The sequence below is a fragment of the Tenebrio molitor genome, chromosome X, assembly GCF_963966145.1.
Source record: "Tenebrio molitor chromosome X, icTenMoli1.1, whole genome shotgun sequence".
In the NCBI taxonomy this organism is placed as follows: Eukaryota; Metazoa; Arthropoda; class Insecta; order Coleoptera; family Tenebrionidae; genus Tenebrio; species Tenebrio molitor.
Window position 1 is genome coordinate 5,630,410 of NC_091055.1, and position 13,100 is coordinate 5,643,509.

At 34.4% G+C, this 13,100-nt stretch overlaps 2 protein-coding genes across 7 annotated transcripts in view; one reads left to right on the forward strand and one right to left on the reverse strand.

Annotated features, from left to right (window-relative positions):
• Positions 1–13,100, forward strand: part of LOC138140379 (uncharacterized) — a 135,421-nt gene that overhangs the window by 53,309 nt on the left and 69,012 nt on the right. The window lies entirely within an intron of this gene.
• DIP-delta (Dpr-interacting protein delta) overlaps positions 1–13,100 on the reverse strand; it is a 103,628-nt gene that overhangs the window by 36,904 nt on the left and 53,624 nt on the right. For all 5 annotated transcript variants that reach the window (XM_069061379.1, XM_069061377.1, XM_069061375.1 and 2 more), the window contains 2 exons: positions 3,114–3,321; positions 1,686–1,847 (listed from right to left, as the gene is read on the reverse strand). In XM_069061379.1, coding sequence (XP_068917480.1) covers positions 1,686–1,847; positions 3,114–3,321 — 370 coding nt within the window. The remainder of the gene's footprint in view (positions 1–1,685; positions 1,848–3,113; positions 3,322–13,100) is intronic.

The window sequence follows — 13,100 nt, forward strand, 5'->3', positions numbered from 1 at the left end:
GAAAACAAAACAATCTTACTTGATCAAATGTTCAAATCATATTTTTGTGCCGTATCAGAACAATCTTCACAGAAATTATATTAAAATTACCAAGAATGAATCGCAAAGCGACTTACTTTATCAGCGTCTTTGGCTTAATACGGCATCTAATTTACTTCCTAGGCTGCTAAAGGAAATGAAATTGCGAATACAACTTAAAATTGAAGTTAAATTTTATTACTAATTAGACGGTATTAAGATTCTACTTATCAAAATATAAACGACAGGATCCGTTTTTAACTGTTGAAACGAGTTTTTCAGCAAGAATGAATCAATCTTATTGTATTTGTATTCCAAAAAGCTTGGCCGTCCCGGATTTTTCGAGATCATCACTTGACTGCTCGAGGATAGAATTTTCGCTTCGATCGGACCCAACCAGAGTTTCTACAGGATGCGAATGTGTCGATTTTGTCTTATTACGAACGCAGGTATAAAGAAAACAACGTTTTACGAATCGTTGCCCTTTTTCTTTTTTTTATAACATTTCATTTTCACTTTTTCCCCTCTTAAAAATAAGTCAATCTGAATTTGAAATTATTAATCATAATAAAATAACAACGTTAACAATTTTTCAGACCACATAAATTACGTTTACTTCGCACTTAACCTCCCTAGTTATCCACTATATAAATTAAACCACGTTAGTAACATAGAAGTTGCCACACCGCATTAATTAAGTAAACCCTCTAAGGTGGTAGTTGAAACGTATCAGGCAATTGTGCTTTAGATTGGGTTGGTAAATTTTGAGGAGTAACTATATCATAATCCCCCTAAAAGAGAACGTTTTGTTCGAAGAGGTTGCTCCTGTCAACACTAGCTATGTTACAAATTGTAATCCAATCTTGCGGAATAATAAAATTAGAATACGTACACTGACTACAGCGTAAAGGTTACATCGAATTTACAAAATATAAAACAAAATTCAATGCTAATTTTACCCGTCGCGTTATCGTACTACTCATCTAAAAAATATATTGTTTCCAACAAACCAATACAATTTTTATTTGTCGAATTATTCCGACGAGATGGAGATTTATGATATTTGTAAATACATGTTTATGGTCCAATAATTTTAAACCAGACAAGTCAAATATTACGTTGATTACGATCGAGCAACTTTTTATCAAGTTTTTAAGTCGCCGGGACTGAAAAATCCTGCGGCACCTCTCGTTAGTTACGGCGTTCAGGCAAGGAAAGTACATAAAACAAACGATCGGTTTATGTGATATTGCGTCGTACGTTGAAAATGTAATTAACAAAAGTGCCACAAGAGGAGATGCACCTATTCTGCATGTGACAACCACACTCTGACCGGGTTATCGCAGAAAAATAATATTTCCATTTGAAATTTAGCAATAACGCGTCTGCAATAAATTTGTTATGCATTAAACGTTACACAAAAATAATGGAAATAAAATAAATTTTCAAATTGCGAATGTCAGAGCGGCAGATTTATGGGCGCGGAAAACAAGTTGAAATTACAGCTGGAGAGATTGTCGTCGATTGTGCCCCATAATTATTTACAAGTGGACGTAACAATCTTCTTTGTTTCTTTCCGTTCGGGAGTTGACCGAGCATGGGCTAAATAAATTGGGTGTTAATTACGACCGGCACTAATCAAAATATCCATTTAGCTGGCAGCTTACCTTTCTTACGACGTTCGACGGATATGCCTTGACCGTCTTCTCTCCTCCACTTGATTTTAGGCGTGGGAAAACCGTCCGCCTTGCACGTCAAGCTTATATTCTGGTTTTCACGAATGGCCACTGTGGATTGCGTGCTTTCTGCATCAATGATATTCGGAGGAACTGTAATAAGAGTACGATGAAATTAAAACACTCATTTATTTTCAATTGGGTAACGTGCGTGAAATCAATTTCATTCAGTGATGCCCCTTTTTATCTCCTCATTTAGTTCTAGACCTTTATCTTTTTACTAAAACCTCTCGTACACTTATCGACATAACAAATGGCCCACCGAAATTGGTTAAATTCGGCGCCATTAAAAATCTCTTATCACCAAGTCTTCAATGTACACTTCTTTACACCGCCACACGCACACCCGACTCTCAATTAAAAACTAACCACTAGTGAAAATTTCTATCACGAAATTTATTACTCGCTATCTCGATCGTGTAAGCTACTCGATAACACTTAATAAGTATACTCATCACGACTGACACTTTATAGACATTTTGCAAGTTAGTTAATGGACTTGCGATGAAATTTCTAATAATAGTATATCGACAAATTAAATCTGAAACGTCACCTGTCACTTTTTCGGACACGAATTTCACATTTGTTTTACACTTTACAGTTGAATCGTTAATTAAACGGAGTCAAGGTAGGCGTTTCATATAGTCGACTGTAATGTAATTAACGTAGAGGTTAATTATATTCTTTGAAGTTTAGAGATAAAGGTTTCATATAATGTATTTACCGGAAAGCAGAAAATTAGATTTTTTTCTTCTATTTTTAGTTTAATTAAATGAGAAATTAATCACAATCATTCACTTTCATGTGCTGATCACAGATTACAGTGATTACTATGACATTTCTATTGCATTTTTCACTCAAAAAATTGTCGACATATAGTACAAAGAATCTTATGAATAATTTTCCCAAAGAAAAAACTTTGTTAACTTTATGATTGATGATGCTATTATTTGTTGTTTGTGTAATTACTTATTAATTTTCTTATCTTACACGGTTTTTAAATTGTTTGAAGTATAGTCGTCTAAAAACTTTAACGTCAGAGTAGACTTTAATTTATTTATGAGAGGATTATTATATGACGTCTCCTACCGACAAAAAGACCAATCAGTCCAACAGAGTTTACCTGTGCCCCCTTTTTAAATGCAGACCTTTGCTAACTTAGTTAACCTTTTAACGGGAGGGCCTGCAATATAACGTAAAATTTATCAGACGACTATACAAATTAATTAAATATTTAAGAAACATACGAATGCAACTACGTCTCCTGAATTTTTAACTTTTGAGGTCAATCCATAAAGTTAAATGATGTAAAAGTTGTGTTAGTGATTTTACATTAAAAATATAAACGTGTGGGCTTACCTACTACTTGGAGGTATCCTACTTGGCTAATCATTGGATTTGTGTTAACTTGGCACATGTAGTAACCTCGGTCTTCTTTCTGTACGCTACTGACGTGGAGGAGCCACGTCTTGGCATTATCGTGGGAAACGCTGAATCTCGGCACTCTGGATATGACGTGACGGTGAATTGTCAAAATCATTTGTCGGTCTATATGTATCCAAGCGACCTGAAAATATAATATATGTAAGTGGCGGAATAAAGTTATATTTTCGAGACACCAAGTAGATAGACGTTGGACACGAGCCAACATGATCGCGTCATGTAATGCAGATTAGCTGCGCATCCACCATCTGACGTTACAACAGAAGTTCAAAAGAACAGATGTTACATTCTCTGAACCAATATAAACCTGAGCAAAACTGATGAGGAATGCGTTTTAAATAAAGTTACAAGCACCGGTTTTGGTAAATAAATAAATACATTAATAAATATGTACGTCGGCGGTGTGATCCAAATAATTTGCTAATGTGTCCTAAATACGGACAATCAGGATTCATATATTCCTGCAGGCATCAGCTACTTACTATGTCTTCTAATTGCAAACGTAATGCACCAAAGCAATCAAATCAACCTACACGATCTCGTTCCCCCTCTCTGAAATTACTTAACCCACAAACGATTCCCATTATTCATTATGCTAATGTTCAGATTGTGAAGATGCTATTTTAACCGACCATTTTGCACCGTCATAACTCCAATATTTTGTTTATGCCTATTTTAATCACGACGTCGTAACTGATCCAATAAATTTCGCAGTAACGCGGATCTCTTCTTTCGAACTTAATTTTGTTTGAAATTTCGTTACGGTCAAGCGTGTGCAATGCAAGTGTTCTGTTTTGACAGTCCGGCATCGAGACAGGGTTCATTTTTAGTAAATCGACTAGTTGTTTTGATGCAAAAAGGTTTTCCTGCAATATCACATTCATTTTAAATTTATGAGACTCATACATCACCGTAAAAAGAAAAATTGCGGCTATCGAATTACATGAAAACTCAATATGACGTTCATAAGAAAATACAGTTAACAGTCGTAAATCACAAACTGCGGGTTCTAACAAGTTCAAGACGGAAGTGGTGCTTAATTATTTATTGAGACCTTGGTCGATGACGGATTTAGAATTAAATGTGTACTCACTTCTATTTTTTCAGTTTATTATGGGAAAAGCAATTTTGTTACTTTTATCATATATTGATAAAATCCAGCGTTTCGTTGTTCTATCGGTATCTTTGTAATATTATAGAGAATTGTTTTTCTGAAATGGAAGAGCATCCTCAGATCCAAATTCTTCTCATATCGATATATTACAAAAATAACAGAATGTCATTTCCGTTTACAAAATAAATGAGAAAAAATATTTTCGTAAACCTTATTTAGAGATTACTGGAAAACGTATATAATCAGATTATTTTATTTGATTTGGCACAGAGCACATGTTGCATCTCAGTTTGATGTCATGTACACTTGACGGCAATAGCTGTAAAAGGGTTGAACGCCCTCGATTGCGATATCGTTACGTCACCTATTATTTAGTTTAATGAGATGGCACAGTGGTATGTGATTCCATAATGATAATCTTGTAATTTCCAATATTTGTTTATAAGTAAATACCAAATGATGAATAGTTTTCAAACATTTCGCACATGATCCAAATAATTTAAACGTATCATTGTTGTTAATTGAACTCCATAGCAATACAGATCGTTAACTGTAATTAGTGATCGTCACATGGTTGACCTAACAAATGCAATGAATCGTTTAATTTTCACGGAAAATCAGACATTGTTAAAATGAATTGAATACATTGGTGAACGGCTAAGACAACACGTGGACAAATCCCAATGCATCATCCCAAATTCCCATTTTCATTGTCACTAAAATCCTTGTACACTAATAACGAGTAATAATAACATTTGTTAAATCTTTCTCCTTCAATTTATGATCACGCAATAATCAAAGTGACAAGCACACATGATGAGAGTTTTCACTTGGACACTATCACAACTTATAGCATTGTTTGCCGCTTATGTAAACTCCTAAACAGAAACTATAACAAGATTTTTGTTTACCCTTGCCACAAACTAAACCTTGCTAATTGGATTACAGCATTAATTAACATTGATTATTGAAATAATTAATAACATGTTTTACATGACAATGGAAGATTTTGAAAAAAAGTGTACATCAAACAATCCGTCATCAACAAGAGATCATTTAATTAATTTAATTATTTGTTATATCGTTATAGTTGCAGTTTTTTTAAAGCGATTATACGAGCTGCACTGAAACTGTTTCAATTTAAATAGACTTATTTTTGTTAGTTCATAAAATAATTTAACTTTGGCAGTTGTGGGGGATTAGTTTAGAAAAATAAGTGAAATATTATAAAAGCGAGTGAAGAAATTTTGATGTTATTAGGTTAGTAGAACAATTTGTCTATTATCTTCTTTTTGCATTTAATAGGACCCGGTTGGTATTACCCTTATAACGAGCCTAACCTCGACAAGTAAATATAATAGCAAAACAAACAATGAAGTGTAAAGGGAAATTAACGGGCATTGTGTTCCTTGTACGGTTTGATGAATAGTTGCAATAACAGATAGTCCATGTATGTATTCCGAGTTCTAAATGGTCAACTTTTATTTGGTGAAACAATAAAATTTAGTTGAAAATGAATTCTGTAATCCATTTAGCAGGCAATAACGACAGTATTGTTTGTGTCTAGTCTAAAAAAGAAACGAGGAAGCTTGAATAGTATCCACCCTTAGGCCGATTGCGGATTGACTCTTACTCGAGGACTCTCCATTCACGAGGGAAATGGTGATTGCAGTGTGGTGGCTTGGCTTCAGTAAACATTGCAAGATAAAATAATAGTCTGAAACAAGTGCCTCAAAAACCCATTTCCTTTTATTGATTTCGTCCTGTAGGTTTGTAAAACATTTTTACTAACCCATTCGAAATTGTCAACCAAACAGAAAATCGACAATTCGGTCAGTTTAACAAGGCACCATTCCTAATTACCACTCTGTAGCGGAGTTCATGTGGAAGAGCAAACTGTTTATTAATCAAACATTACGTGCGGGTGACATTATTGTTAAATTACGACTGCGTTTACATCAACGTTTCCATAAATATGTTGTCAAATTCTTAGTCGCAGTCGATGAAACGAGCAACAATCCGTTCTCTTTCTACATCTTGTTTCCGCGTTTCAATCTGATCTAATAAACTTTCTTGTTTAATGTAAACGAGCGCTCGATGTTAATTCAATCACCTGCTCAACTTGTTCCTGATTAAACGGCACAAATTTTATATTTTTTAATTGGGGTTTGAATCGGGAGCCAGATTTTGGCCTCAGAACCCGCACTTGGGTAAACATAATTATCGAGTGGGTTTATAGACAGATTGTAGTAGGTATCTAAATATTTAGAATCCGTTCGAAGTCAGAACAATATCATGGAGTATTGATTACTTTATTAATAAGACAGAGTATTTAGCTTGTGACAAGGAATTACGTGTTCACCGTCTGCTTCAAATTGAGATATCTCAAAACGTCACAAGGCATAAGCACATATTGTAAATGGCGGAGACATATCTAACATAACTTAAGTCGAACGCCATTGTATCAGTACACCTCACCAGATCATGTCCGTTAACAAAACTGCAAATATAGCATCCTGGCTTATTGTGTAAACACAATAATAAAAAGCAATTGTACTTCGATTAACCGATTATTGTTTCACTAGACTGCCCGAGGTGATTTTGATTTAAAAGAGTCTGTAACGTGTTCATTCGATAAATCTTTTTTCTTTTTTTAATAAATCAAAGCGCACCTTTTAATTGCAAATTCAAAATAAATTCCGATCGGTCTTTCATTAAAAATTTGTAAATAAAACTTTCACTTTGAAGCTGTTACTTCCGCTTTCCAACAAAAGAATTCTTATTGGTGTTGTTCCCTTAGGTCTTAAATTATCGTTATTTATTTGGTCAATTACAAAATACGAAAAATCTGTAAAGTGACACTCACTCACATAAAAAGAGACAAACGTTAAAGGGTTGCTACAAACTTTCCTAACAACTTTTAGTAATTTATCACATTGCACTTTTTATTGTCTTTGCCCTGCCATGCGAATTTCTGTAGAGTTAACTCTGTAATAAACTTTATTATTATGCTATATATATGGCACTGAATATTTAATTAATTTACTACTACCGTTCTTGTTATCTTACCGAGTTACTTAAATTAGAAACGTAGGTATACAAATTCGTACGCATCTCAATACTTTCATTAAATTGTCTCAGAAATTTCATACTTTAATTTTCTTAAGTGGATAAGTTTATTTAGAGTGAAAACAAATTAGAATTTCCCAAAATTGCTTTAGGGATTGAAAACAGTATTTAGGCCACTTTGTAGGTCGTTCTTTTCAAGATTTTCGTCTTTCTGTTAACGACAAACTTGCAAACTTTTACATATAATTGTATAAGATAATTGTTAAATAATATAACCTAACAAAGTTAACTTTATTTAATGAATTCATAAATAAACTTTCGAAAGTAATTTATTTTTGATTAATAATTTTATGGAAGGAAATGACCACAAATATTCTGTATACAGGTTATTTAGGCGAGGGGTACTTCTAAATTTTGTTTGCCGCAACCCATTATACATATTGCAACAATTTCTTGATTTTACGATGGCTCTTAGTCTTGTATCTTTGTGTTAAAGCAAAAAATCTTTGTCACGAAAAGACTGACATGATGCTCATTTATGGAGAGTGTGGAAAGAATGCTGTCGCCGCTGTGGATGTTGACAAGCCAACGATAGACACTTCGAAAACCTTTTACATTAACTTAATTTGTTAATTTATTTGTTGCATTTTGATTAAATATAGGTTAATTGCCAATCTGACATTTCTGACAAATCTATTCAACTTAGTTTGATTTCTAATTTAAAAGAAACAACATACATATTTGATTTAGTAGTTAGTGCCATCGGTATTGTTGGTTGCGGCAAAAAAATTCAGTAGCTCTCTCGTGAATAACCATGTATGTATTAATTCTTATTTTGGATATAAGACTGATAAACTAAGCTGTATAAAAATTGGATGATCACTGTCCATATTTTTGTAAATAGATTTGTAAAAGAAAATTAGTAAATAAGTTGTTATTAGCATCGAATGACGGCTTGCTTGGTGTAAAACGACTTTCTACAAGTTCTATGGAAGTTTTCTGAAAATTTTTAGTTGTTATTATGGCGCTTTTGCGGCAAGCACAAACTTGTTGTCAACTTCTCTTTTAATAAAAGTAGCACTCGAAAAGCTGGAGCATTTATTGTGCAATTGCAGCCGGGAATTGAAAAACAATTTACGCCTTTGAGTGGCTTTACAAAATGTGGTAAATAATTTGAAAAAATGAAAATGAGCTTTGTTTTGATTACGTTGTCCGGTGTGAAAGGTAAAGTTGAAACGTTTTTTGTGTTTGTAAATTTGGACGTGTGATATTTTGATGTAGATAAACTGGTGTTAAAAAAGGTTTTTGTTCGAGCCGTGATGCCGAGTGGTATGGAAATAAAGGCGCGGAGTGCGTCTTATTCGTAAACATGTGTTTGTGTTAGCATAAATAAAATTTATGTGGAACTCGAACAAGTTACAATACGTTATTAGAAAGTTGAAATATTTACAAACTTATTTGGAGAATAAGCAGGGTGAGCCCCAAGCCAGAAGAATTTCCGCAACGCATATACACAACCTCCAAATTTACATCTTTTAACAACATTGTGAGAACTCCTCCCGGTTCCTGAATATCACAGTTCCTGCCATCACCTCGGGCCCGACCGCACACTACATCATTACCGCTGCGGCTTCCCCAAAGTGCTGGCACTGCATTCTGTTAAACTCGCCTGCTAAATGCAGGAATATGTAACGGGTGTCAGATCAAATCCGGTTTCGGCGGCGGCGCCACTTGACACCTGCCCCTAATTGCGAGGGGTAATCTCAAGGAGGTACCCAATTCGCACCGCCCTTAGTTATGCACTTTATATTCGCACAACAATGCTTATGTCTCTCAAAGAAATTTTGACAAAAGGACGAAACACTAATAAGATGCTGACAATTTCAACGCATTGTTACGACTCAAAACACACAACTCTTATTAAACATCTAAGACTATTAAACACTTCTAAATTAACTTCTATTTGCAACTCATGTTTTTAGTACGTGTATAAATACACTTTTCCCAAAAACCGACTTACAAACTTTAAACAAGTTAAAATTATTTGCTTCACATTTTCATCTGTAAATTAACGTTTTTGTTAAATTAAATAATTTCTAGTAACTAATCGTGTGCTGCACTGGAATACTAAAAAAAATGTTTTGTTACTACGAGTCCGTCACATCAAAAAATTTGATGGCATCATCAATATTATTTCAAGACTTCTATTCAAGGGATCTTTCCCAAAACCTTGTAAATTTTACATCGGTCATTAGTTTTATAAAGCGTTATAATTTGCTCACTTTCATACTATCTCGTACTACTATAAATAATAAATTAATGATCAAACTGTGCCAAAACTTTGAAATATTCACCGTTATAGTTTAGAATTATTTCAAAATGCCTTGAACTTAATATGGTATCATTGGTTGAACAAAACCGAATAAAACTAGAGTGAAGATTTCCTAAACATGGGCATAGAGAGATATGAAAAATGTATTCACCAGTAATGTTACTTGTTTTGTATGAAATATAGAATCGCTAGAGTTGTTTATACACAAGATGGCAAAAATAAATTGGTTCTTTATTTGGAACATTTTAATTCAGAAATTATATATATATATATATAGATAAGTGATAAGTGTAATGACACTTTTAGTTTACATATTTAATTTTTTATCTGATAACCCATTTAAAGAATAAATCAGTACCGAACGTTCTAGTTTTGATTTTTTTGTGAACTATTTCTTTTACATTTTTTTCTTAATTTAGATGAAATCATATTTTTTACGATTTATATGATGGCCTATTTTGAACTGGCTTTGTTGTTCAATAAGTCTTGTTAGTTTCGAGAATAAATACTAGAACGTCTGTGTTCCTTTTTGTTCCGACTTCCCTCATGATATTAAAAAAAATCCCCATTATTAAAATTGTGTACTATGTATCGGTGTTCATTTAAATTTCCGGTCAAATTTGGCGTTGAAGAGTCGATTGTGAACGCATCAGCTGTTTAAATCTTCCCTCAGTTTTTGCGTTGTTTGTGTTTTTACACGAGCGGTGCGTTCACAATCGCCTCTTCAACGCCAACTTTGACCGGAAATTTAAATGAACACCCGATATAACAACATCTGTCCCTTTGTTGATAATTTTCAATTTAATAGGAACAACTTCAAGTCAGACTTATTTAATGCAGTTAAAAACATTGGGCCGTATCACGACACCCTTATTAAATTTAAACATGACTCTAATTACTATGAATTCATCTCTTTCTGGCAGGTTATAATTGCATAAATCTATATCGTTTTATGTTTACTTTAATCACGACTTTAGTTAACGGCAATTTTAATAACGGTGTCTTGATACGGCCCAATGTATTTTATATTTATCTTTTCAGCAAATGTATTCTGACGACTAAATGTAAATGTAAACTTTTGTATGGGAACAGGAATAAAAAATATTTATATTTATTTACTGTAATTGGCTATCTGGCCGTAAGACAGTTACCTTAATAATAATAATAATAATAATAATAATAATAATATAGCCTAAGGGAGTCCGTTTCGGCTCAGGGACGCGAGGGTCGCGGGTTCGATTCCGACCCAGGGCGAAATTTAAAATAATTAAAAAAAAAAAAGGCTATATTCTGTCTCGTGATTCGGAAGTCACGTTAAGCCATTGGTCCCGGTCTATTGAGTTGGTCACCATGCCCCTCATAGATTTGTAAACCAGTCCTAGACTGTGTAACAAATTTTTTTTTAAGGCAGAATATAGCCTAAGGGAGTCCGTTTCGGCTCAGGGACGCGAGGGTCGCGGGTTCGATTCCGACCCAGGGCGAAATTAAAAAATGAAAAAAAAAAAAAAAGAGGCTATATTCTGTCTCGTGATTCGGAAGTCACGTTAAGCCATTGGTCCCGGTCTATTGAGTTGGTCATCATGCCCCTCATAGATTTGTAAACCAGTCCTAGACTGTGTAACAAATTTTTTTTGAGGCAGAATATAGCCTAAGGGAGTCCGTTTCGGCTCAGGGACGCGAGGGTCGCGGGTTCGATTCCGACCCAGGATGAAAAAATAAAAATAAAAAGAGGCTATATTCTATCTCGTGATTCGGAAGTCACGTTAAGCCATTGGTCCCGGTCTATTGAGTTGGTCATCACGCCCCTCATAGATTTGTAAACCAGTCCTAGACTGTGTAACAACTTTTTAGGCAGAATATAGCCTAAGGGAGTCCGTTTCGGCTCAGGGACGCGAGGGCCGTGGGTTCGATTCCGACCCAGGGCGAAATTTAAATAATTTAAAATAATTTAAAAAAAAAAGGCTATATTCTGTCTCGTGATTCGGAAGTCACGTTAAGCCATTGGTCCCGGTCTATTGAGTTGGTCATCATGCCCCTCATAGATTTGTAAACCAGTCCTAGACTGTGTAACAAATTTTTCGATCATTGATAAATGTAGGATTTGCGGAACTGAAGGGGAAACCATTGAACATATCATTTCTTCTTGCACCGTTTTGGCTCAAAGCGAATATAAAAAACGTCATGATATATTCGCAAAAATTATACACATGAATTTAGCAGTTAAATTCAATTTATTAAAGGATACACAACCACATTACATTTATAAACCAGAAAGTTGTTTAGAAAATGACAATTACAAATTATATTTTGATCGGACAGTTTTAACTGACATTCACATTCAGCATAACAGACCAGACATTATTATTTTAAATAAACAACAAAAGCAAGCATATCTTTTAGATATAGCTGTTCCAAATTCACACAATATAACACAGACATATAATACAAAAATTAATAAATATTTAGAACTCTCCGTTGCTATGAGAAATCTTTGGTGTTTAGAAAAAATTTCGATTTTACCATTTATAATTTCAGCAACAGGAATAGTACCCCAATCTCTTTTTAAAAATTTAAAAATTTTGGACTTAGAGAACACATTGGTGGTTGAAATTCAAAAAGGTATATTATTATACTCATGTCACATCGTGAGGAAATTCCTTAACATTGACACAGAACATAAAACACAAAAAAGTCAAAATGCGGAGGCGAGACGCCGGTAATTATGTTGATAAGCACTGCACTATTACTTGATAGTATTATCCGTAATAGTGTATGTACTCCGGCAAAATTGCCGTGCCGCCGGGTGGAGGTGGGATAGGAGATAATAAAAATTTGTTAATAATTATTAAATAAATGTATTATGATAAAAATAATAACTCCTGGTTGTCTTAGGGAGTTGAATTGTCTCTGGTTTTCGCATGAGCTTCCGTCAAATTTATAAAGCTGCGGGATTGCCGGGAAATCATCATGTTTCTGTCAATTCATGCGTATCGTATGTCACATTTAATGTAATATTTTCAATGGTAACGTTAAGAGCCCTCAAATTTAAGCGTACGTTCACGGGGAGGGTTTAAGGGTGCATGTAAAGGGGTGTCAAATCAGATCCGTTTTGTCGGCCGTGGCACTTGACACCTGCCGCTAATTGCGACAGGTAATCTCAAGAACAAAGCCGAATTTGTAGCGCGCTTTTAGTTATGTGTTTTATGTTAATGGAGGATGCATTATCATAACTCGGGAAATACAGCTGCGCTCCAATATCCGACACCAAACTTTCCTTGATAAATACCTAACCAACCCGACCAGGCCGTCGTCTTCAGGTTCTTCAACAAATACTCCTTATTATTTGTTGGCTAATTTGGCCACCGAGCGCAACCCGAACAACCCCCAT